The 25,961-nt window shown below is 53.6% G+C and overlaps 1 protein-coding gene across 2 annotated transcripts in view; it reads left to right on the forward strand.

The window, feature by feature from the left end:
- The first annotated feature begins 5,838 nt into the window (after nt 1-5,838).
- The window catches only part of Soga1 (suppressor of glucose, autophagy associated 1), a 66,546-nt gene continuing 46,423 nt past the window's right edge, over nt 5,839-25,961 (forward strand). For both annotated transcript variants that reach the window (XM_051187674.1, XM_051187684.1), the window contains exons 1-2: nt 5,839-7,271; nt 24,226-24,450. In XM_051187674.1, the coding sequence (XP_051043631.1) occupies nt 5,865-7,271; nt 24,226-24,450 (1,632 nt within the window). In that variant the 5' untranslated portion in view covers nt 5,839-5,864. The remainder of the gene's footprint in view (nt 7,272-24,225; nt 24,451-25,961) is intronic.

Genomic DNA, 25,961 nt, shown 5'->3' on the forward strand with positions numbered 1-25,961 from the left:
AGCACTAGCATCTTTCCCATAAGATGGAGACATGGCTCAGAGGTTAAGAGCACAACTGCTCACCCAGAGGCCCTGAGTTCAATTCCCAGCAACCACATGATGGCTCACAACCATCTGTAATGAGATCTGTGCCCTTCTCTGACCTGCAAGCACACATGCAAGCAGAGAACTGTACACATAAAAAATAAGATCTTAAAAATAAGAGAAATGAAGGTAATGCCCAAGGGTCAGGACATTTGTGCTCCCTCTCCCGTGCTCAAGTCTGTGTGGTAACCCACAGCACCTGGACATTTGGTGCAGCTGACTAAATGCCAGTATTTACTGCACCTGCCTCTTGGAGAGAGACCCAGTGTCCAGTCTCCACCAAGAGGCCACCTGGCCTCCACTCCGAGGTCAAATGAGGAGGGGAGCATCTGGGGAGGGGAAAGCTAGAGAGATGGGCAAGATACTCACCACCTCAATGCCTGGCGACCCTCCTGCAGCTCATCCACCAATGGTCTTTCCAGTCCCTCAAAGAGAAGGCCACATCCAGAATGAACTGTCTATCCCGATGTCTGCACACGGTGACCCTGGTCCCACCTCTGCGCGTGACTGGTGTCTACCTGGCCCTGGCTCTAGCCTTTCTCCCGGCTTCTTATACCTGCCCTGAGGTGGCAGGCCCTGGCCCCATGCCAGGCCAGTTCCATCTGGAAAGGTGCCAATGATTACCCTACATCAGAAACTCAAATCCCACAAACACACTAACAAGACCTTGTTGATCCCCCAAGTCCCTGGCTCTGTCACCATCAGCAAAAAGAGGGGGTACCAGGTTTTGTGCCCCCAATCTGCTTCCCGATGACTCTTCAATACCACTTGTTACCTGATGCCCGCCGTGGAGGCCAGTCTTCTTGGTCAGTGCTATGCAGTCAACACAACAAAGAGCTGAGTTGCAGGGTCTCCACAGATCACCCCAAGCTGTAGGGAGCCCAGGTCTGAACTCTGCCCTGGCCAACTGCCCCTCCCGGGTGGGATAAGGACTTTACTCATTGGCCTGGGGTCCATTTGATGAGGCCTCTCACATGAAGCCTACACACTGTCTGGCACGTAGTGGGCACCCTGCCCATGGGGTAACTTATTGTGAGAATCGCTATATTTTTTCAATCACAGGACTCCGACTTGGGAGAGGCTTCTAAGTGAGTACCCCACCAGACAAAGAACCCCTGAAAAGTATACTGGGCTGATCAGCTCTCTAAGCCATGATGGTGGTTCAGTCCATTTCCACGTAGCTAGAAGACTGTTCTGATGGCCATCAGGTGACTTGGGCCTCAAGGCCAGGTGACCTGGGGCAACATTCCATCCAGGAAGTGTGACCTGCCTAAGGACTTATATTATAGGAAAAACAGGAAAGAGAAGGGCCCTGTTATCACCTCAAACATGGCTGTTGCAATGGGTATTTGAGCTGTAAACAGCTCAGGGTCACAGGCCTGGCTTCCTCATCTCTTCACCCCAATTCTTTTTTATTTTTATTTTTATTTTTTGAGACAGGCTCTCACTGTGTAGCCCTGGCTTGCTTGGAACTCACTCTGTAGACCAGGCTGGCCTCGAACTCACAGAGATCCTCCTGCCTCTGCCTCCCCGGTGCTGGGATTAGAGATGTGCCAGCACCCAGCTCACCCACTGCCTTTTGCAGTCCCCTTTCCTTCCACACTCAGCCCCTGACCACCAAGCACTCTGACCAGTGAGGTTCACCTGACTGTCCAGTTTGGTGTCCCCATGTCTGGAAGGTTCAGCATGTGATCTGACAGGAACACCCCTTGCCAGATTACAGCCCCCTAAGAGATGCCACCATTGGATTCCTTGCAGCCTCCTTCTTCACCTTTCTCCTCCACCAGACTTTGTACAGCCCCCTGGAAGGACTTTTGCTATGCATGGTGCTGAAAACTGGTCCCAGGGCCTTACACCAGGCAAGTGCCCTATAATTGAACTATGTTTCCACTCTTTCTTTTTGCTTCTTTGGGACAGGGTTTCTCTGTGTAGCTTTGGAGAACTGTCCTGGCGCTCACTCTGTAGATGAGGCTGGCCTCAGACTCACAGAGATCCACCTGCCTCTGCCTCTCCAGTGCTGGGATTAAAGGCTTGTGCCACCACCACCTGGCTAATCTTTAATTTTTTAAGAGAGGTTTTGCTATGTAGCCAAGGCTGACCTAGAATTCACTGTAATGCCTGGAGATTTGTTTGTGTAGGAGGTAGTATTTATTTTATTTCATATGTATGAGTGAGTGTTTTGCCTGCTTGTCTGTACTTTCACCATATTTGTGCCTGAAGCCCAGTAGGTCAGAAGAGAGTATCAGATCCCTTGGAACTAGAGTTACAGATAGCTGTGAGTCACAAGTGAGTGCAGGGAACTGAACCTGGGTCCTCTGAATGAGCAGCAAGTGTGAGTCATCTCTCCAGCCTCTGTCTCTAAAATTCAGTATGATTTCAGCAACACAGAAGAAAGATGGGGTGCTGGCGGTACACGCCTTTAGTCTCAACACTGGGGAGGCAGAGGCAGGTGGATCTCTGTGAGTTCGAGGCCAGCTTGGTCTACAGAGTGAGCATTGGGTTACCTGGCTATTCTCTGAGCCTCAGGTGGGCATGGAGCCAGCCAGTCTAACGCACTCCCGAAGGCATACAGGGAAGTCAGTTTCCAGATTCTGTGGTCACTTTTGCATCCAGACTTTATCCTCCTCAAGTTGTCCCCTCCCCCCACCCTCAGCTCATGTCTCCTGCTGGTCAGCCCACCTTCCAGTCCTTTACCTCTTCCTCTGCCTTCTTAAGGGAGGGTGGGACCTGCTCTTTTCCAAAACCAGCCTCTTGCTCTGCTTCCTTGCTGGCCCCATGGTCCCTCGTGAGCATATCACTTCTCCCCACTCTTTGCCTGCATCTCTACTCTCAGTTCCCTTCCTAGAGCTCTGTCCTCACACCTCTGCACTGTGAGGCCCCAGGCCAGCAGCTTCCTCTCAACCTGCTCTACTCCTCGGCTTTCACAGGGACCACTCCATCCTCTTTCCATTCTTCTGACCATTTTCTTGAACCAGAAATACTTAACTTTCTGCTTCTGGACCAGTTTTCCTCTCCCCTGTGGTAATATATTATTTTTGATCTATTAAAGCTTGCCTGAAGATTCAGACAAGCAAAGTCAGCCTCAAGCTACAGAGATCAGGCAGTGGTGACATACACCTTTAATCCCAGCAGCCAGAAGCTAGGAAGTGGTGGTACACACCTTTAATCCTAGGACTCAGGATTAAGAGGTGGATGGATCTCTGTGAGTCGAAGGCCACCATGATCTACACAAGATTGATCCAGTGCTAAAGAGAAACAGCTCACACAAAGATGATCTCAGCACCTGGGATCGCATGCCTTTAATCCCAGCACTAGAGGGGTATAAAAGATAGGAGCAAGGTCTTCAGTAATCAGTGTCAGGCACTCATTCTCCAGCCACACTGAGTTGAGGCAGCAGTTTGAGACTTGGTGAAGAGCTCGTGCGTGGGATCAGCTCTTTCAGCCTGAGCTAGAGGTGAGAGCTTGTGGCTGGCTGCTTTGCTTTTCTGAACTTCAGCCTGAAGCTTGAACCCAATTATCAGTCTCTGGGTCTTTTAAGTCATCGTGTTACACTCCCCAGACCCTCTCCCAGTTTCAAAGTGAATCTTTTTTTCAAATTGAGATAGAGTCTCAGAGAGAGAGAGAGAGACAGAGACAGAGAGGGAGAGAGAGAGAGAGTCATTGTAGACTAGGCTGGCCTCAAACACATTATATAGCTCAGGATGAACTTGAACTTCTGGTCCTCTTGTCCTCACCTTCTGAGTTCTGGGATTACAGAGGCATGTACCACCATGTTTGGTTTTATGTGATGCTGGGGATGGACCCCCAAGCCTTGTGCAAGCTAGGCTGAATGCTACCAACTGAGCAACATCTCCAGACCTCAAGGTGAATATTTTCTTGAATACTCCAGACCTTGTTGCTGGCCTGGCTACACACGCATGCCTGTGCTACTTCTTTTCAGGTCTCTATTTGGACATCTCCACAGATGCCTCAAATACACTGTGCCCGATGAACTGAGGCTCTCTTACCCTTTGACACCTCCGGGCCTGTCCTTCCTGCTAAAGCAAATGGTGCGGTCATTTGTTCTCCAAAGCAGGTGATGGGGAGATGAACTTGACATCACTTCTCTGAGTCCACTTCCAGCCAGGAGTGGATGGTTCTTCCAAGCAGAACACGCTCTTCCTCTACGGCTTTTAGATGTATCTGAGCTCCCTTAGCTCCCAAGAGTCCTGTTGGTCAACTCCTAAGCTTGGCCAGCATCTGTTCTTGTCAGCATGGGGATCTACTTCCAGACATAAATTATTTGGTGTGACTCCCTGCTTGCACTTTCCAATGTTTGTCACTGCATCAGAGGTAATCCCCTGCCTGTGTCCCGCCTGGTTCCTGCTTTCCACTCTGTCTTTTCCTTAGCTATCTCCCAGGGGGCTCCAGCCATTCTAACCACCCCTGCCTGAACATCTGTCACACTTTCTCCTCCTCCAGGGACTTTGCTCTTGTTCTTCAGTCTGCCCCAGATTCGCTTCCCAAGCTCTTTGGCTAACTTGGCATTTGGGCCACCTCCTCAGAGAGGTTCCCTGATAACCCCATCCGAGTGGGTTTCCCTATCACCCTTCAGCAGGTAGCATATTGCTTTCATGATTTGTAGAAAGAAAACAACCTTCACTTTGGTTAGAAAAAGATAACTCCTCTTGGAAGCCTTCCAGGAGTTAGCTACCATTCAGTTTCCATCCCATTGGTCAATAGGAGAACTTTGGGGTCATCATCCCCTTCATTTCTTACAACCTGCCATTAAAGCCATCACTGAATGCTTCCTCCTTGATCAGCAATTCTTACAGCACCCACTGGGTACTTAAGCCGGCCAATTAGAAGCAGGCCCTGGAATAGGGCAGCCTATGGGTCAAACAACTCCAGCCAGGCCATTTCCAAGGAGTATGAGCTTGGCTGTGCATCCCAGTTACCCCCGGCTGGGGTGGGGGTGGGGACCCTGGTGCCTTCAGAGCTTTGGGCAGGGTGATGAGAGAATTCACTTCTGCTCTACTCCTCATGGGTGGAGCATCTGTACACTCATCATCTGACAGGTCTGGTGGCCAGTGGGGACTAGTGTTGCTGCCTGGACTGCCTTCACACGGCCACCCCAGGAGACCTAAACTTCCCTTCCACGTGGCACTTGGATTCCAAGGACGAATGAAGAGCAATAGGGAGAGCACAGGAGAGAGAGAGGCCATGCGAGAGGTCGACTTACTGTGGTTCAGGCACTGTGAGCTGTAGGAGAGGGTAAAGGTGAGGAAGGTCTATAAGGGACCTGGAGAAACTACTTGGTTAACGGGAGCAGCCCAGAAGGAAAACAAACAAACACACCCACTAGGGCTGGGGGCTTGGTCTGAGGGGTGACCAAGTAGGATTCAGGGCTAGCCTCCATCCGGCTCAGAGCCCCACCTCCCCCAAGCATCCGATGGTCTGCCATCCATGAGGCACAGCCTGAAGTTTAATCACAAAGTCCTTGAAACTGGGTGGGGGAGACAGGACTATGCTTGGGATCGCAGGAGACCAGGTGTGCAGAATCCAGTATGCACGCGGGGTCACTATGACAGCAGACTGGCAGCAGAGGCAGAAGTCCAGTCGCTCTGAAGGCATGTGGCTCCATCCTGGTTCCTCCTTTGACCAAGAGCGGACCGCGTGCCCGGTCGTGCTTCAGTTTACTGTTCTATGGGATGGGGTCGTTTGTCATGCCCAGCTAAAGGGGGCGGAGCTCGCGCAGGCTCAGCACCCGCAAGGGGCGCGCGGCTCGGTGCTGGGTGTGCATGGATGCTGGCTCCGGCCCTTTGAGGTCCGCGGGGCCTCAGCCGGGAAATATCCTCTCCTGCGTTCCACGAGGCCCCCAAGGCGACGCCAGGCTTCCAGGCTCCACGGCCGGGTGCGACCCCCCAGCTCGCAGGGGAGCGACCAGTGGCCGGGAGCTGCCGGAGCGAGCCGAGGCCGCGGCTGCCCGGGCCTGCCTGACCCTCGAGGGGGTCGCTGTTGCCTCGCGGATCCCTCCCTCGCTCCCCGCCCGCGTCCCTCCCCGCTGCTCCCGCCGCGTCCGCCTTTTGTTCGCCGAGCCGCGCGCCCCCGAGCCGAGGCGGCGGGGCGGGGAACTGGCGGGGCTGCGTGGGGGGCGGGCCGCGCCGGGCGGAGCCGGGGCCCTGGCCTCAGCCGGACTGGGAGTCCGAGGCGGCGATCGCCGAGCAGGCGGCAGCCGGGGTTCGGGCTCGCTCCGAGGGCGCGGCGAGGCGGAGGGGGCGGGCACCGGGCGGAGCCGGAGCCGGAGTCGTGGTGCCTGGAGGAGATCGGGCCGCGCGCTGCGAGCACCAAGTGGAGGAGAGGCCGCGCGGCGCGGGCCAGGGCCCGAGCGCAGTCCCCGGTCGCAGGAGGCCGGAGCGCAGTCGCGGCCTGAGCGGCAGGAGCGCACCCGGGACCCGCCGCAGGGACCCCCAGACCGGCCGCTCCCGGGCCATGCGCGCCGCTCGCTGAGAGTCGGGGAGGCCGCGATGGAGGCGCCAGCGGGAGAATCATCGACGCGGGGCTCCTGCCCCCCGCCTGCACCCGCGCCCCCCACGGAAAGGAAGAAGAGCCACCGCGCGCCGTCGCCAGCCCGACCCAAGGACGTGGCCGGCTGGTCTCTGGCCAAGGGCCGCCGCGGCACAGGCCCGGGCGCCGCTGCAGCCTGTGGCGCTGCGTCCTCAGCGAGGCCGGACAAGAAGGGGCGCACGGTGACGCCCGGCGCCCGGGGCGCAGGGCCGCGGGTGGCCGGTGTGCGCACGGGGGTCCGAGCTAAGGGCCGTCCTCGTCCGGGTACCGGGCCGCGCCCGCCGCCGCCGCCGCCCAGCCTCACCGACAGCAGCTCCGAGGTGTCGGACTGCGCGTCGGAGGAGGCGCGCCTGCTGGGCCTGGAGCTGGCGCTGAGCAGCGACGCCGAGTCTGCGGCGGGTGGCCCGGCGGGGACCCGCCCCGGGCAGCCGCCCCAGCCCGCACCGTCGGGGCAGCAGCCTCCGCGGCCTCCCGCCTCCCCAGATGAGCCGTCGGTGGCCGCATCGTCGGTGGGCAGCAGTCGCCTGCCACTCAGCGCCTCGCTCGCCTTCTCCGACCTCACCGAGGAGATGCTGGACTGCGGGCCGGGCAGCTTGGTGCGGGAGCTGGAAGAGCTGCGCTCGGAGAACGACTATCTCAAGGTGGGGATCTAGGGGTGAGGGGAGTGGCAGGGTTTGTTGGTGGGGGGGACCTGCAATCCTGTCTGAAGAGACCCAGGGCTTGTGGCCCTGAGGCCCTGAGGCCACAGGCGGCCACTTTAACGCTAAGCAAGCAGGGAGAGAATGCCCTACCTTCTGTGGGGGAATCTTGGATAAGACACCTACTAAAGGACCCCGATGTGCACCTCCATCCCGGTAAAACTGCTTTGGAGGATGCTCCGTGCGTGGGGGTGGGGTAGTCAGCCACGCTGACCTCTGCTTTAAGCTGCCCAGGACCCCGCCCCCAGGTCAGCAGGCCTTCCTTGGCTCTCCTTTCTGGGGCCAACATTGGTGTGTTTGGCTGCCAGGGAACTCGTGGCCATCCGCTGGCAAGGGGAGCAGAACAGCATCCCAAGTCCTCACCCAGGGCTTCCCCGGCAGGCTTGTCCTCGCCTGCCTTTTTGGGGCGGGACCAGTTTGAAAGCATGACATCTGGGAACATCCCCTTGGCTGGAGTCCACTTCCGCCCAGTCTAACGGTCCCACAGCCTGAGAGGATGATGTCGTGGGAGAACTGGTTCAGAGGCCACTTCCTCAATCCCAGGATATTGTCCTCTGCTCCCCCCCCCCCAGAGAGGCTTGGGTAGACATGGCTGGTGCTCCCTGTGGGAGGAGGGGAGCTGCCCTCTTTGATAGGGGTATTCCCTTTGTACATGTGGAGAGCTGCCTGGGAAGAACAACCGGCTGTGCCTGGGCATCGAAGTGCAGCCCATGCTCTAGCTGCCTGTCCCGTGAGAGAGTGGCAGTTATGGGGACAGCTCTGCCCTGGCTTCTTGACCTTGGTGTGGGAAGCTGGAATCTTCAGGGGTTGTATTGCCACTGATGGAAGAGGGTACAGTGTCGCCTGGCCAGCAGCCATGGGGTTCACAGCATTCTAATGACATGTCTGCCCTGCAGCACTTAACCTCCTTCTGCTTCTACTAGCTAGGACGGCTTTTTCTTCTGTAGCCTGCTGGGGTGTTGCTCTTGCTTTCCTCTGGGTCCTCTGTCCCGCATGTTCTCAGTAAACTCTTGTACACTAGAGAACACAGGTCCATTTGAGAAATGGTCATCTGCTACCTGTTTCTAGCCTGAACCTTCCCCAGGCCAGGCTTCCATTCTAGTCCATGGGAGTATGAGTCTTCACAAGGGCTTCACTCAGTGTTGACAGTGGGGGTTCAGTCTGTGGAGTCCTCTGAAGTCAGTAAGAAGAGTGGGAGGGTGCTGGCAGCTTCCTGCATTCCCAATCTAAGCTACTCCAGACCTGGACCTGAGTGCCTCACTCCAGTGAGTGAGGACAACTCATAGATCTTTTGGTTTGGTTTCTTCCCGCCCTCATCCTGGACCCCTTTCTGTGCTCCCAGGAAGTGGTCAGACAGAGCCCTGAGCTCCATCTGAAACCACCCACGAGTATGCAGATGGGAAAGTGGTCCCAGAGGGCTGCAGGTTGAGCCCAGGTTCTCCTAGTGACCAGGACCCAGTTTCCGGTCAGGTTGAGCCTTAGTTTCTGCCATCCATTCAGTAGCTGAGTCTTTGTGCACAAGCTCTGGACCACGGCTGGATCTGTAGCTTCTTGACTGTGATCTTGGGCACTTTACTTCCCATGTTTGGACCTGAGTTTTCTCATCTTAAAAATTAAACAATTAACATAGATTGTCCTTAAAGAGTAAATGTGCCCATAGCTAGAATACTTGGCACAGTAGATTCTATCCTGATATCACTTGCTGATCTCAGGGTAGGGAACATGTTTCCTTGTGCTTCTGCTACATTCTTTTGTGGATTCTGTGGGAGCAGGCTGGGGTCTTCCTCCTGTCTGTCCGTCTGTCCGTCCATCCGTCCACCCATCCAATCACTCACTGTTTGCTTAGAGCTTAACAGCATAGTGCAGCTTTGGGGTATAACTGTGAACCTGGGAGAGGCTCTGGAGAGACCAGAATTAAACAGTAGTTGCCACAAAACACAATGTGGCTGGTGATAAGGGTGAGAAGGCTAACTGTGCCAAGAGCACATGGAGTTGAGGCTGGGGACTCAGGGAGGCCAGGACCAGAGAGATGATGGAGCCAGCAGAATAAGGGGCTGTGGTAGAACATTCTAGGCTAAAGAAGGTTGGGAAAGTGTTGGGTGAGGAAAGGAGCCATGCTCTTGCTGTGTGCATTTGAGTAGTACCCACACTGCTCCAAGCAGCCAGGGCAGAGAGTAAGAGAGCATCGGTTTCCTGCCTCTCTGGGATGCTTTACATCTGAGGTGCAGAAACTGGGTAAGAAGGAAAATGACTCCAAATCCCCAGTGTATCCCCTGCAGACTGACTGAATGAGTCAAGGGAATGCCCTGCATTCCGGGTGGCTCTCTTCAGGTTCACCTTCCAGTTTGTGTGTGTGCCAGGGGTGTCGGGGCCCCACCCCTGTCAACCAGGAGGGACCCTTGTGTGACTGCACATCCCCATCTCTCAAAGCCTTGCTCTGGGGCCCAAGTGAGGGAGGTACAGCCTCTGCCAGTGATAAGACAGAAAGTGCTTCTCTGGGGAAGATGGTGAACTTAGGTATCTCTGGAACTATTCGGAGAGAGCCTGGATACAGGCATTGGGTTTTGGGGAGCATTGTGTAAGTGATCCCAAATGTTGGATGTGATCACTGGGGCGATAGGCGTGGTGGCTACAGGGGAGCTGCAGAAGGGACCTGGGGTCCCTTCTGGTCTAGGTGCCTGAGGGTTATCCACTGGGGTTTTCAGAATTACAGCTTTAGCCAGGTTAACTGTGTTTGACTTTCAAAGCCCCAGTGGCCTAAGGTCCCTTTGACCACTAACTGTTACCCATGTACTATGCAGTATCTCGGTACTGGAGCTCAAAGAGCTGGCTCTGAGACCTGATTCTACCATTTACTTGTGGCCATGGCCAAGTGGCCGGGCTCTCTGAGCTGCTTGTATGTTTTCATCTGTCTAATGGAGATGGTGGGGTATGCCTGAACAGTCTCCAAGGATTGTTTTCAGCAATCAGGGAGAAGTGAACAGTCAGGAAAACATCTCGTGAGTGAAGTCCTCTTGTCTCGTGCAGAATTGTTAGGATTCTGAGCCAGTGACCAGACAGGATGTCTGTGTTCATCCTTGGAGGAACTGGGAGGAGCCAGGAGGGTAGATTTCCTTAGCCCTTGAGTGTTAATACATCAGGTGCTGCTCCTGGGGGGTAGGAAGTCATGAACACATTTCCTACTTCACAGGTAGGTAGTGGGGAGCCAAGGTACCCTACTCGGGTTCCAGCTGTGAGTGATAGATGCCACTCACAAGGTCCCAGAGAAACCCCTCACTGGCTGTCGATTGCCATTATACAGATGGGTAAGTGGAGGCTCCAGGATTCTGCTGATCTGTCTTGGTCCTGTTCCTTTGGCCATGTGGCCAGTGCGTTTGAGCTTTTGGTTGCCACTGGCATGTCTGGTCATGGGTGGAGATTGGTGAGAAGAACCCTGTGATCCAGGCGCCAAGCTAAGATTTGTAGGGAGCAAATATGAGTAAGCCCAATTGGGGGGATGTTTGCCTAGCATACACAAAGCCCTGGGTTCCATCCCTAGAGCCACATAAACCAGACATGCTGGCACATGCCTGGAAACCTGGCATTCAGGAGGCAGAGGCAGAAGGGCCAGAAGTTGAAGGCTGTCCTCAGTTCAAGGCCAGCTTAGGCTAAGACTGTGTCACAATAACAAAACCCCAAAAGGCTGATATCCAAGCCTGCAGGTGGAGGTGTGTCTCAAGGGGGACCACTTCTGTAAAATACGGGTTCAGTGTGTCATGGACCTCTTGATTGTGAGTGAGGGTGCATTTGTGTCCATTGCTCAATAAATGCGCTGACCAAGCCATGGCCCTTTCTCTCTCCTCCCTCCCTCTGATGTCATCCCAGAGTCTTCTGAGTGGTAGGCCTCAGGCAGTTCTACAAAATTCACCGGAGGTATAGGAGGGACCCAGTCTGTCACCATGTCAGAAGGACTCCCTGGTCCTTGCCTTTAGTTGCAGCTTCTGGCTGGGGGAGCAGTTCCAGCAGAGAGAAAATGAGGTGGAAAGTGTGAGTAGCAGCTGCTGTAACTGCTTTTCAAGGGACTGGATGGACACACATAAACACATGTACGTTTATTTAGAGCTCAAGCCCAGAAACCTGCAGCTAGCTATTCATACTTGGCTGATGTATACATTTGGTGACTCATTTATGCTTTATGCTACCAGAGGCCAGCCTCCAGGCAGTCACTAGGGATCCACATGGCAAACAGTATACAGACCGGTATAGACTGACCCTTCATACAACATGCTACTAAACACAACGCATCCCAGCAGGAGACTCTGGGCACACCCTCCTATACACAGCCTAGAGACACCCTCAGACACATAGGAAGTCCGCATACATGTGAAGGTGTGCACACAAATACACACAGACATTATCTGCACACATACCAGCGTTGTGGGAACCCAGTGACATCCTTGCCAGGTGACACAGACACTGGCACACCCAGGTACCCCAGCTACCCTTCCCTCAGAGAGCCACCGACCTTTGCACAGGTGCCCGAGGCTCAAAAGATTTCAGGTGGATACCCACAAAGAGGTTCACACATGTAAGCTGGACACAAGGGTAGACCATGCAAATGTCAGACATGGTATTTGCCTAAGCAGGGCACCCGGACACGCATGCTCATACACGCACATCCACTTATACTGACTGTGACATTTCACCTACACACATAAACACAGGAAGTCTTGGTCAGTGTCCCTCTGGAGCTGCTGTGTATGGCCTTACTATTTCCAGCTGCTCGGGAGGCTTCCTCTTAGCAGGCTGCTGGGAACCGGTGGTCGAGTCAGGACTGGGGTGTGTAACCACCTGGATCTGGGGTCCTAGGAGCCTAGCTGGGGAAGGCTGGCAGTGGGGGAGGTCTGCGGGTCTCCATGACTGAGAAGCTAGGCCAGAGCTCCCCAGGCGTCTGAGCCAGGCCCTGTGGGGCTAAGGGAAATAGACAACACAACCCTGCCGCAGAAGGGACACTGCCTCAGGGTAACTTCTGATCTCTTTGGAATTTCCGGCTTACCCTGCCTCCTGCTGCTGCAAACTATAGAGGCCTTGATGCGCTGGGCAGAGGGTACCCGTGTCTTGGTGGAACTTAGAGAAGTGAGAAGAGGTCTAGCCACACTGGAGCAGCTAAGCAGGCTTCCTGGAGGAGGAGGAGGAGCATCACAGCTTCAGGTTTGCCTGAGAGGCTGCCTAGGGGCTCAGTTTCTGGAATAGAGCCTGGCACATTGGTGGCACGGGATGGGGGGGGTCATTAAATAGTTGTGGATTGATCAGCCTTGCTTCTGGTCTGGAAATGGATGTTAGGTTTAGAAAGGAGGGCTGGAGCTGGGTGTGGTGGTACATACTTATAGTCCTATCACTCAGGAGGCTGGAGCAGTAGTTCAAAGCCAACCTGTACTGCATAGAGTAAGACCCTGTCAGGGAAAGACAGAGAGGAAAGACAAGGGAATAGAGTTGAGTCATGGTTGTGACAGTTATGGAGGGGGAGGCCCTCATGGGGAGGGCACAGGCGCCAGGTCCTGCCTGGAAGGCAGCTTTGTTGGTTTGTAGCAGGGCTGGGGCCATATGGCCCTAACACACCAGGCACAAAGCTGTTCCTATGTCAGGAGCCAATGAGGGAGGAAGCTGGGAAGATTGTGAGGTCTCCTAGGCACACTCCCTCTTTAGAATTAGGTCTGAGGCCAAGCCTCCCCTGTCACTTCTTCCTATACACATTGCCTCTTGAAGCCTCAGTCTTCCATTCTGTGCAGTGGGAATTCAGTCCCTTTCTTGCAGATACTTGGGGAGATGAGAGTTCAGGCACATGTCAGCCCATCACCATCCCCTGTAGAGAAGGTGGGAGGGACCCCAGGCTCTGGGTAGCCTCGGTAGCCAGGGGACACCCCAGAAGAGGGCTTGGTAAAGTTAAAGGCAAGGGCCTGGCCAGCAGCCAGGCTTCTAACTATGGCCAACCCCCTAGCTTCTAACAGATGACATCATTTGTAGTGAATACACACCCTCTGGTGCAGGAAGAAGGGGCCCCTGGGGCCAGCACCTTGGCTGCTGTTGCAGGCTGCCCTGAGGTGAGGCAGGAGTCCAAGGAGGGAGAAGCTATAGCCCCTGTCTTCCTTGTCTCAGCCAAAAGGACTGAAAGCAAGGGATCTGGAACCAGCACGCCCGGGCTGCTACCCTGGCTCTGCACTTTGCTTTCTGTGTTTTCCCTTCATGAGCCTCAGCTCTGTAAACTTTCCTGCATGGTTGCCATGACGAGTCCTCATGGGGGAGCCGGTATTTGAGGAGTTGGTCCTCTCATCCCTCACCCTGAGTGAATTCTCAGCCCTTACCCTCAGCAGCAGTCTGGTCTGACCCTGTGGGAGCCCTGGGTCCTGGGTTTCAGGCTGCCACTCGCTCTAGATGTGTCTGTCTGGGATGTGTGTGGATCCAGTTGTGTTTTGGGTTCCTCTAGACACATTTCTCCTTGGAGCTCACTTATCCTAAATCACTCTTCCCTTGATGACCCAAACCCATGTCTCACTTGGAACCTGGCGTGCGTGCTTACTGGTGGAGGACCACTCCTGGGGCCCCTATTCCAAGAGTGGTCTCCTCCTGCCTGGGCCACAGATGAAAATAGAGGTGGCTGGTGGGAAGGTGTGGGGTTCCCGGACTGCCTGAGCCTGCTTGGCTCTTCTGGGCTGTTGGATAGCACCAGACGTTGCTTGCTCACCCCTCCCTGATGCCCTCCTGGCCCCGCCTGTGGCCGAGCATGTGGCTGAGCTGCCTATGAAGTCACACTTGCACAGCCTTTCCACCCAGACTCCCCCATAGCTTTGCCCTTGAATTCCCCCATCCATTCCCCCATCCCCTTCCATGAGTTCCGCTGGAGCAGTGCCTGGGGACTCCAGGCCAGGCTTCCTGTGTTAGGTGCTGGGGAGCTTTGTGGAGACTCCTTAGTGGGGCATTCATCCCATGGTGACTGGATTGTGAACCAGTAATTTTTAGTTTCACAGCAGCCCCTTCTGGAGTTCTGCAGGGCACAGCCTGGGCCTTCCAGAATGTTTGGCCCCTCCTTTCTACCCAGGCTTATACTGTAGCTAAGGAAGGTTAAGGAGCTTGCTGGCCACACAGCCTGTAAGTGACAAAAGGGACTCAGGCTGTGTGGCTCTTTTGACTCTTAAATCCTCAACTCCCTGCTTTCTTCTGTTATAGACTTGGCCGAAGACCAGAGGCTGGGGGATGTTGTCAACAAATCCTGACCCAAAGCTGCCTTCCTTCCTGTACATTCTGCCAGGACAGGAGTGTTTGGTGTTTGGTGCTCTCCAGAGTGCACCCAAGCAGCACAGGGCCTGCTTTGCCCCTAGAGGCATTTGAATAAGGGCAGTGACAAGCCAAATGTGACCTTGGTGGGCAGTAGTCTCTGGGTATCTCCCCAGCCTTGACCAGCATGTGGGTGTGCTTGCTCCCTGACAGCATCTGCCACACGTGCAGAGCTATGCCAGGCCAGGAGACCACCTCATTGGCTGTGGGGCCTTTTCTCCTTCAGCCTCAGTTTGCTCCTCTGTGAAATGGGAAGGTAGGAATAGCACTGGACATAAAGGATCACCACTGGGAAAGAGATGATGGATTCTGGTCTGGTGTCTGACAGAGACGGTCCAGTTTATGAGCTTCAAAATGAGCCTAAGTCCTGGCTGTTGACCCCTCTCATTTCAAGCTTCTTCCTGCCAGGGGATGTAGGGAATAATTGTGCTCTGTTGGCCTGAGCCTCTCTTGGTAAGTCTATCTGCTGTCTATGGTGTCGGACAAGCAGGTCCCAGAGTCAGAATCAGACATCTCCAGTGACAACAGAACCGGGCCATTGAGATCTGTGGCCCCATGATACCTGGCTGGAACCATGGCCCTGATTATCCCAAGCCCCTGCCCGAAGAGCTAAGCTACAGGGAGCACGCACTGGGAGACGGGAGTCCAGGGTCCCTCTCAGCCTCAGCGCTTGCTCTGTGAAGGATAGTGCCTCTGAGTTCCCATTCCCTGCCTCTGTGACTAGAACATTTGCATTTGAGCTGAGAGGGAAGTGGACTCTTTTGCAGTTCTCTTCCTGGGTCCAAGTGCAATGATCTCATCTGGAGCCTTGTCAGAGTCCCGGAGAGCAAGAGGAGGAACCAGCAGATGGCTTTTCTGGCCTTTTGGGTGGGGTTGGCATGCTGTCCCTGTGGCCACTGCGGGCCACCCTGCTGGTCAGCTCTTCCAGGGCTGGGGGTAGGATGCCAGAGCCAGGGTGGGTGACAAGTGGCCTAGAGCCAGGGTGGCAGATGGGTAGGCAGCCTGGGCCTTGGCCCAAGGGAATGATAGCCACATGGAAGGCAGTGGTGTGAGAGGAGGCGGGCGAGGCGGAGCCCCTGTTTCTTTGTAGAGTGGTTGGTGTAAGTGAAGTTCCTGGTCCCTTATGTCTCAGCCTGGCCCTTCCTGAGTCTGCCTGCTCGTTGGCCAGTTGGGTGGGAGCTGGGAAGAAGGTGATACATTGGATTAGATTTGCAGTCTGCCATGGCTGTGGCCTGGTGGGACTGTCCTGGGAGTTGAAGGCTCCTTGGACATTATTACCTCAGAGTCTAGAGACAGTCTGCTGCTGCTGCACAGTGGAATGGTGTGCTCCCCTCAGCCTGGCTCTTGACTCTTGGCTGTTCCTTGAGCCCTCCTATGTGTGCTAGGCCAGTCCTGTCATATATGGCTCCCTAGTGACACAATAAGCAGACAAATCAGTAAAATGGGTGTCACAAATAAGACCGTGACACCAAGTATGAGGGAGAGATGGCTAGGCTGCATGGCTTCAAAGGAGGCCTCGGCAGGAGGTGCCACATGCCATCTGGCACAGGAGTGACAGGCTGAGAGCTGTGACGGACGGACGTGTCAGGTGATGTTTGGCTTCGGGGAAGACTCAGATGTCTGAAGTGTGACCCACATAAGTGTAGTTGAGGGACACGAGGTGAGAACTGAGTGGGGTTGGGCCTGGTGGAGCCTGTGCTTCTGGGACAGGTCCGTTCTGCGTGCAGTGAAAGATGGAAGAGTTTGCCTCCATGGAGGTTGTTTCCCTTTGCTTTTATCTGTTTGAAACAGGGTCTCACTGTAAAATAAAATTGACAAATGTGTTCAGTTCTATAGCTGTTAATTCCAGTCAAGATATAGACTAAGGTCACAAAACTAGGTGCATTAAAATTTTATTTCTTCCTAAAAATTATCTGTCTATCCATCTACCTACCTGCTTACCATTCTACTTTATTAACATGTGAGTGCGAGTATGTATGTGGAGGTCAGAGGTCAACTTGAGGAGGTTGGTTCTTTCCTCCTATCAAGTGGGTTCTTGGGATCAAAGTCAAACTGTCAAGCTTAGCAGTAAAGACCTTCACCTACTGAACCATCTCACAGGCCCCAAACTAAATATAGTAAAACAACAATTTTACAGTGTATAAATTATACCTAGGGGCTAGGAGTATAGCTCGGGGCTGCGGCTTGAACTTAACATGTAGAAGACACTGGAATTAATCCTCAGCAACCAAACCAAACCAAACAACAACAAAAAACTATGGTATAGAAGAGTTTGTTGTTCACCCAAGTTTTCTCTATAATCAAAGCGCCCCCTCCCATCCCCATTGGTGTGTTCTCTGTCCCATAACCTTGCCCATCCAGTATGTCACATACGTGGCATCCCACAGTATCTACTGTGGCTGTCTTCCTTCATGGAGCCAGGGCGCCAGCTGCTACAGGCTTCCAGAGCCCTGTCCCCCTTCTGCTGTGGGTGTTCTGTTACATGGAATGGCCATAGCTTATCGTTTGCTGGTCAGGAGACATGTGGCTGTCCCCAGGTTTTGATAATCATTGGAGGGTTTAAAATGCAAACATTTAAACAGTTTCAATCACAGTTAAAGTATTTTTAGAAAAATCACTCTTTGGGGGCCGGAGTGTACAGGGCAAGCACTAACACATGGAAGACTTTGAGTTCAATCCCTAGCACTGGAAAAGGGAGGAAGGATTGATCATAGCATATCTTGTATAGGTTGGAACAGTTTATTGGGATGAGGGGTGAACATGACAAGGATTACATCCGGTAATCTCAACCTGGCTCTGGCCACCTGGCCCACGGTGGCATCACTAATTGTTCAAACATAGAAATGTTTGAGGTGGTTGGTGTTTGATGTTTTTGAGGCAGAAAGCTAGGAGGCAGGGATGGAGCAGGACATCCAGGCAGTGCAGAGTCCATGGTAACCTACCGTGTTAGGATGTCAGTTCCCAGCTTCATACCCTGCCTTGGCATAGCTAGAATCTCAAACGTGGTTGGCAGGCCTCCGTGGTGCCACTAGGACCTCCGCTTGGGTGGGAGAGAATCTTCGCCTATCATCATCTCTCACTGGTTGCCGAGTGGTAGCATCCTCTTGTCCTCAGGAACCTTATGTCCCCTTGGCTCCTTCTCTGTCCCTTAAGGGGCAGGTTGGGGCAGGGCTATCTCCAGGGTCAGACTACCCACTTGTCACTATGTATCTGCAAAGGGATGTCATGTTCAGTCCCTTTCATTTCCACAGGTCAAGTTCATCCTGTATGTACTTTATCCTTGTGTACAAGGAAGGAATCACCATACTTGCCCCCCACTTGGTCCTCATTGGACAGTCGGTCATCTTACATTTGGATAGGTGTCACAGAGTCTTTCCCTGACTTGGCTAACCTGGCTAGCCAGGAAGTTCCAGGGATCTTGCCTGTCTCCATGCCTGGCTTTTTTTTATGGATGCTGGGCATCTGAACTCAGGCCCTTGTGCTTGCAGAGCAAATGCCTTATCCATGGAGCCATCTGCCCAGAACTGTTTCTCCCTCTTTATGGTGCTAGAAGAAGTCCGAGACTGGGATAACAACCCAGACCTTGAAACTTGGGGCACTCCCAAGAGACCAGAGGCTCTGGCATTGTATTTTATGCATGGACTCCATTAAGCCTCAAGATAAAGTTTCAGCTAGATTGAAACAGTTACTAAAATAGGTTACAACTATGATGTAGTTTTATGTGTTTATTAACTCATGAATGCTGGTAGCTCTTTGTTAACTACTATAATTTCAGGGAACTGATGAGCACGAACAATATTTTGACATTTTTGCAGCAACCATTATAGGTTATGAAAATATTTGTGATTTCTTTGGTGTTGAAAGTCCTGGGTGCTTCTGGGAAGTAGTAGTTTGTTTTGTTTTGTTTTGTTTCTCGAGACAGGGTTTCTCTGTTACCCTGGCTGTCCTGGAACTTGTTGCTCTGTAGACCAGGCTGGCCTTGAACTCACAGAGATCTGCCTGCCTCTGCCTCCTGAGAGCTGGGATTAAAGGCGTGCGCCACCACACCCAGCTCCTAGGTGCTTCTGATACAGCCTCAGCTTGATCTTGAGTCCACAGTGGAAGGAGATGCTAACTTTGAGAGGTTAGGGAGCATAAAGGTGTGACTTTACTGCTTGGCAACACAGAGGAGGGGCCTAAGGAAACACTCTGTCCAGGGCTCTTGCCTGGCAGGGGAGGCTGGGCACAGCCCACCTTCTCTGTGACTCTCACAGCTCTCTGCAGAACAGGGGTTTCTGGCTTGCCTTTGCCAGCACTTTCTGTGAGGACTCATGAGATGATTCACCAGGAATGTCTGTATAAACTGTGGAGTTCTGTGCTACTCTGTGAGCCTATTATTAGTAGCATTGTGAATTCAAGTTGGGTCTGCCAGCCCAGCCTGAACCTAGAGATTTTTTCCGGGCCAATTTCCCAGGAGTCCTGGGAATTGGCCATCTCTAGAGGTTGCTTCCTGCTGGAAGCTCTCTTGGGTCACTGTGTGGACAGAGAGGCTTGACATGTAGGAAGTATGTGGGAAGCAGGCAGTTCCCTGAGCAGGCAGACCTTGCCACCCTCCTATGGTGGCTCTGGGGTCAAAGGACAGATGCCTGGGGTACCTGTTGCATTCCACATCCTAGTGTTGTTGGGGACCAGGCATGGGTCAGACCCAGCCTTACCCTGCCCTGCCCTTCCTAGGGCAGTAAATACAACCTTATCTTGTTACCATCAGGGACCATGCAGTTCAGAGTGTAGATTCTGAATTGGATTAGGGGAGGGAGGGATGTTCTGGAAAGATGGGAGAGTTGGGAGTTAGCCTGGTGAAGGCCAATAGATAGATAGAGTGAAGCTGGAAGAATGCACTATTGGCACACCCTGGCCTAGGGCCATTGCCTTGTGTGGAATCCAGCTTCACCCCTCCCTTGCTCGAGGAGCTCTGGGAAACTTCTGAGGCTGGGATGCCTCCTCTACAAAATGGGAACATTTTCAATGCCTCCCTCACAGGGCTGGGGGAGAGAACTGGCGGTCAGAAGTGCATGGATGGGCCTGTGTTTCTGAGCCCTGTAGGCCATGCCAGCCATTTAGTCCTAGCACATCTACATGTGCTAGGGGTCAAGGGTCAGGGGCTTGGACCTGAAACAAAAGCTAGTGGAATGAGCCAGAAAGCCACCTGCCTTTTTCAGACTTACTCTAATCAATAGGCATTGTCTTCCAATCAGAGGCAAAGACTTCGAAGAGGGAAGATAATGCCGGGACTGCTATCCCTAGACCCCACCCCCGTTCCACCCTCATGTGCCATCTGGGATTTGGTGTCTGGGTTAAGCTTCAAGGGAAAGAGGGTGGCATCAAAGCAGAGCTTGATGCCTTTCCTTAGCTTCTTAGGGTTGATACAGTTCATCTCAGGGCGGCCACTAGATTGTGGGTTGATAATCAGGTTCCCCAGACTCTAAAAGTGGCTGCACGGTATAGCCATTCCCAGCTGAGGTAGAGGATGAGGTTTAGAGTGTCCCAATGTTGGGAAGCGGGAACCCCGGAATCATCTTCTGTGAGTTTGAGCCCTCCTTCCTGGTGTGCTTTAGAGGAGTTCCAGCGGTGGCACCTCTGGGCCTCTGGATTATCTGTGAAGAAGCCAGGAAGCCCCCTCTGCTTTCTCCAGCTGGACCTTGCTACTGCAGAACCCCAATTGCAGGACCTAGATGCTTAGGAGATGCCTGGGTTGGGTATGGACACTTGACCTCTGGGGCCAAGCAGGGTCCTACGTTCCTGGGACCCTTCCCCAGCAACTCCTCTCCCTGCCCCCACCTCGGACCAGGACACCCAGAGTCTCCGCCTAAGCTCTGCAGTGTCCAGTCTTTGTTGCCCACATCCCAGGAGAAGCCCTTGTGGGCCACAAGCCTGCCTTTGTCAACTCAAGCCTCACATGGGGCTGTGCCAGGAGGAGCTGGTGGGTGTTTTGCCTGCAGCTGGAGCAAGCCCCCAGAGGCCTTACCCCCCCCCCCAAGCTCCCTCAGATACAGAGCTGGCATGTCCACAACAGCCTGCACTGTGGTGAAGGCAATTCTCTGAGAGACAGCTGGTCATTGGCTCACTTCTTCACTGGATGCCCGTGTCAGGCCCGGGGCCAGGGACTTGGGCTGTGAGATGGGACTCTTGTCTTCTGTGGGGAATCCCTCCGGTGACTCACCCCCTAAGTTTCTGACTCAGTAGGTCTGGGTGGGGATATGGAGTTTTGTATCAGGTCCCCACATCCCCAAGCATGTTAGGCAGATGCTGCCAGTGAGCCATACCACCAACTCTGGAGACCACCGTAATTCAGAACCAGGTAGAGAAATTACGATTGATATTTTCTGTATTTTTCAGAACTTTGTTTGATCGTGTACCCCTTTCACAAAAGAAAGTTAGTTGCCAGAAAGCCAGATAAGGAGGGATGTTGCTTACTGTGGTCTCAACGTCATACATCCAGCAGCATGAGCTTGAGCATGCCCCTGCGGCTTCGTGTGACCTAGAGAGTCACTCAGACCCCACATCCTCCCGGTCACTGTGTTCTGCCAGACAATGGGAATATGTGAACTCACAGATAGCGAGGCTGAATTTAACATGGGTCCTTGCAGCCTGCACTGTATGGATGTGTGTCTGCCTGCATCTCCCACCCCTCACTTCCTGCTGCCTTCTCTGCCAGCTGAACCCTTGACTTCCTCATTTCTCTCACTGGGTGCTCACTGACTGTGTCACTTCCTCCCTTCCCACTTCCTGTCTGCCCATTTGGTGTGGTGTGGGGTGGTGACTCTATGCTTTGGGATGGGTGTCCACTGAGGTGACTGCCCCTCTGCAGCCAAAGGCAGGGTCACTCACTTTAGAGTGATGGCGAACGCACCCCTAGGACACAGTCTGATGTGTGGAGTAGTGATACATTGATTCTGTTAGTGGAGGGAGACAGCATGTGGTTCCAGAAGCCAGGCAGATGGATGTGAGGACCCCTGGGGTGTGGTGTGGCTGGATAAAATGGCTTTTCGCCTGCCCCTCAATCCAGCAGGTCACACCCCTCTCCCACAGGTAGCCACTGCAGCCAGACAACAGTCTAGATCCAATGCAGTCTAGACCCACAGCCATGCTTTTCCTGCTGGCAGGCAGGTGTGAGGAGAGGCCCCCATGATTCCAGTTCCAGACTGGAGACCCCTGGGGTGAGCAAAGGCTGTGGGGAAGGGACTCCCTTTATTCCCATCTTCTTCAGGGGACTCCAGCCTTCCAGATCTGGATCTTTCTGTTTCTGCTTCCATCAGTACAAACCTTGAGTGCTTATCTGGGGAGTGCCTTTGTCATCCCCGATGACTCAGTTTCCCTTCTCTGTGTGCATTCTTGTTTAAGCTAGCAATGTTACTCATGTCTGTGACTCAGTTTCCATATTTGTTATGAGACATGATTATGTGTTTCTTCTGTGAGGTGTCCTATATGCCCCTCTATGTAGTGTCTGCTAGTTACTCCCCTCCCCTTTCGCGGCAGGAAGTCCCTCCCTCTTGTTCTTTCTTCATTGGCTAGGCATGCTTTTGTTCATCAATGAATACTCATGGAAGTCTGCAGGAGGCCAAGCAGAGGCTAGATGTGGGGGCCAGGCAGGTGGGGCAACCTTCCAGGCTCCTGTGGTCACTGGGAGGAGACCACAGAATTTCAGATGATCTGAGGCCAGTGAGGAGCTGATGGGAGCTGGTGAGAGGGGGCAGCTGCTCCCCTCCTGAGTGAGGTCACTTGTAACACTTGCAGTACCTTCCATTTAAAACTCATGCCAGACCTTCCAGGCCCTGTGTGGCTGATCCCTCTACTCCCCCTACATTTGGGGTTTTTTGTTTGTTTGTTTGTTTTTTTGCTTTGCTTTGTTTGTGTTTTAGACAGCTGAGGCTGGCTTTGAACTCAATGATCTTCAACTCCGCATCCTCCATACCTGACTCTTGCTCTATCTTTCAAACAAAAGTAAACAAATAATTTTTTGAGACAGAGTCTCACTATGGAGCCTTGAGTGGCCTGCAACTTCCTGTACAGACCAGGCTGGCCTGGAACTCACAGAGATGCTGCCTCTCTGCCTCTGCCTCCTCTCAAGTGTTGAGATTAAATTTGTGAACGTGTGTGCCACAGAACACATGAGGAGATCAGAGATCAGTTCATAGGGGTTAGTTCTCTCCTCTTCTGTACTATGTGGGTCATAGGGATCAAACTCGGGTCATTAGACTTGTTGGCCTTTACCCATCTTACCAGTCCTTTGATATCTTTTTTTTTTTCCCCTGAGTCAGGGCCTCACAATGTAGCATAGCTATCCTGGAACTTACTATGTAGACCAGGCTGGCCTTGAACTCTGACTCCCAAGTGCTGGGGTTAAAGGTGTGCATGACTCCTCTAACCTCTTGGTGTATCTTGTTGCTTGAGTTCTTTCCTTTGCACACACTGCTCCCTCCCCCTGGAACTCTTGTGAACATTGCTTCTTGCCTTGGCTTAGATGTCCCTTCTTTGGAGATGGCCTCCTTGACCACCCCCTCACTGCCATATTGCTCAGGTTGTCATTTTGTTCTTTTTTGCCTCTGTGACTTAATAGTATCTGAATTTGGTTTTTGCTTCCTGTGTTTCCAAAGGCGGCTGGGGGGAGGGGGAAGGGGAGGGAGAGGGAGATGGCAACCATGCTGCTCCTAACGCTTCTTCCCTGGTTTTCTGTGTCGGTTATGCAGCAGCACTCACGGATGCTGAGTGCATCCTGGTGTGCCTTTCCCATCTGCTTCTGTAACAAGTCAGTTCTGTTGCTTTCCATCAGTGTGACACGATACCTACCTGAGGCCAGCAATTTAGTGTTTGTCTCATCTTCTGGAGGATTCAGTTCATTCTGTGCCTGCTGTGACATAGAGTGTCAATGGCAGAGAGAGTGTGGCACATGAGGCTGCCTACCTCATGGTGTCCAGGAAGCAAGGAGGGAGGTGGCAGGGTACCAGTATCCCCTTCAAAGGCACCTTCCAATGGCCTGGCGCCCTCACCTCCTAAAAAGGGCACACCACTTCCCAGTAGAGTCACAGGAAGACTTAGCCTATAGCAGGTGGCTTTGGGGGGGGGGCAGTTAGAGCCAAATCTCCCAGGTCTGCAGTCTGAAACTCAAGTCTCGGCAGAGCTGCCTGTCTGCTGAGTGCTCTAGGGGCAGAATCCAGTCCTTGGCCTTCTGCCCCTTGTGGAAGTGTCACCCTTGTGGAGGCGGCCTGCATGTCTCTGCTGCTGGCCCTTTCTCCACCTGCAGCACCTGTCTGTCTTCCCTACATCCTCCTCACATTGCTTCTTGCACTTACCTCCCTCTCAGGGCCCAGCCCATGATAGTCCAGGATGATGCTTCTATATGGAGACTCTTATCTTAGTCACATCTGCAAAGCCTCTTTTGCCACAGAAGGCATATATTACACCTCTGGGAGTTTAGCCGTGGCCATCTGGGTATTATTTGGCCTATAACCCCAGGCCCCCCAGGTCTGCTTGCCAGGTATGACCAGCATTCAGGTACCCTGTCCACTGCCATGGCATCTGGGGATCTGATCAGTCCTTCATTTTGCAGGATGAGATCGAGGAGCTGCGGGCTGAGATGCTGGAAATGCGGGATGTCTACATGGAGGAAGATGTGTACCAGCTACAGGAGCTGCGGCAGCAGCTGGACCAAGCCAGCAAGACCTGTCGTATCCTGCAGTACCGGTTGCGGAAAGCTGAGCGTCGTAGCCTCCGTGCTGCCCAGACAGGCCAGGTGGATGGTGAGCTCATCCGTGGTCTAGAGCAGGATGTCAAGGTCAGTGTGGGGTCTCCACCAATCTTCATAGGTGCCCATGTTGGGTGCCTGGGTCATAGGCCCCACTGGGGATTCAGGTTAGCCCTATAGCTCACTACCGCCTTGGGCAAGTTATCCTGCCTCTCTGGTCTCAGTTTCCTGATCTGTAAAGTCGGGACCCCTGGTGGGTCAGCAGGTCCTCCAAATGGGGTATCCCAAAATGATATGATCAGAAACATCACCACCCCACCTCCCATCCCCCCACCCCCCACCACCCTGACAGCAGCAGGGGGCTCTTTCTCTCCTGTACCTGGCTTTTGCTTCTGAGCAGCCACTACATGGTCCCTGTTGGGTTCCACAGGCTCCTTAGGCTACTGAGAGATGAAAGGAATCCAGCTGGACTGGGTTAGTTCAGAGCTGGGCTCCAGTATGCTTGGATTTTCTGACTTTGAGCAAGTCACCTATGTTTCAGTGCCTGCATCTCCAAAACGGATGTCAGAACATCCAACCAGGGTATTGAAACCACGGCTGCATCTTATTTCCAGATGAGGGCTCTGGCCTCAGAGTGGGATGTACTTATCCATGGTCAGGGGCAGAAGTCAGGCTCATCCATCTCCCAGACCTGACTGCTGGACCTTGCCTCACCTCTGCCTCAGGAGGAAGCAGGGTTGGCCCCACTCAGACAGGTGGGGCTCCAGGAAAGAAGTCTCCACGGTGTCCCTGATCTAGCCTGTGCTCTCAGAACTCAGCCCAGTGTGAGCAGCGGGCTGGCTGGTGAAGAACAGATAGGAGCCAAGGAGCCCTGAAAGTGGCCTCTGCACTCAGGCGCAAGAGAGGAGAGGGCCTGAGCCGGAAACCAGGGAGTTTAGGAAAGACTCCCAAGGGCCCTGAGGGCAGACAGGTGTGGCGCCATCCACACAGGCCTGCTGCTTGCTGGAGAGCACCGCGAATCCCGCTCTGCAAGCCAGTCATAAAGGACACCGTTCATTCATTCCAAAACCAGTTTTGGTTTAAAAAGGCCACAGCTCCTGACTGCACAGCAAGATCCTGGTTTTTGTTTTGTTTTGTTTTGGTTTTAACAAGAAGTGTGGAGAAGTTCAGGCTAAATCTGCCATCGGGCTCTGGTCCTTGAGGATTTCTGAGAGGGACCCTGGACTAGTGGAGTAGGAGATGAGGGAGTGGGAAACAGGCTGGTGGGCGGAGCCAGAGCAGCTGGGGTGGGGGTGGGGTTGAGCCCTCCAGGAGGAAGGGAACGGCCCCTTCTGTTGGGATTTGAATCAGCCAATCAGCATCTCCGTGCCTTCCCTGCATCCCCCCCCCCACCTCCTCTCCTCCCTTCCCCCTCTCCCCGCAGCTGCAGCGCTGAGCTCATGCTCTGGCTAAGCCTGGACTGGCCACAGCCTTGCCATCACCCTTCGCCCCAGCGTGCTAGGAATGTTAGAGACAATTATGGAGGTCCTCAGAATGCTGACTTCCCCCGGGCAGGCTAAGGGGAACCGGGTGGAGAGGGATTGGAAGGAGTGTGCCTAGGG

The sequence above is a fragment of the Phodopus roborovskii genome, unplaced genomic scaffold (genome assembly GCF_943737965.1).
Source record: "Phodopus roborovskii unplaced genomic scaffold, PHOROB, whole genome shotgun sequence".
NCBI lineage: Eukaryota > Metazoa > Chordata > Mammalia > Rodentia > Cricetidae > Phodopus > Phodopus roborovskii.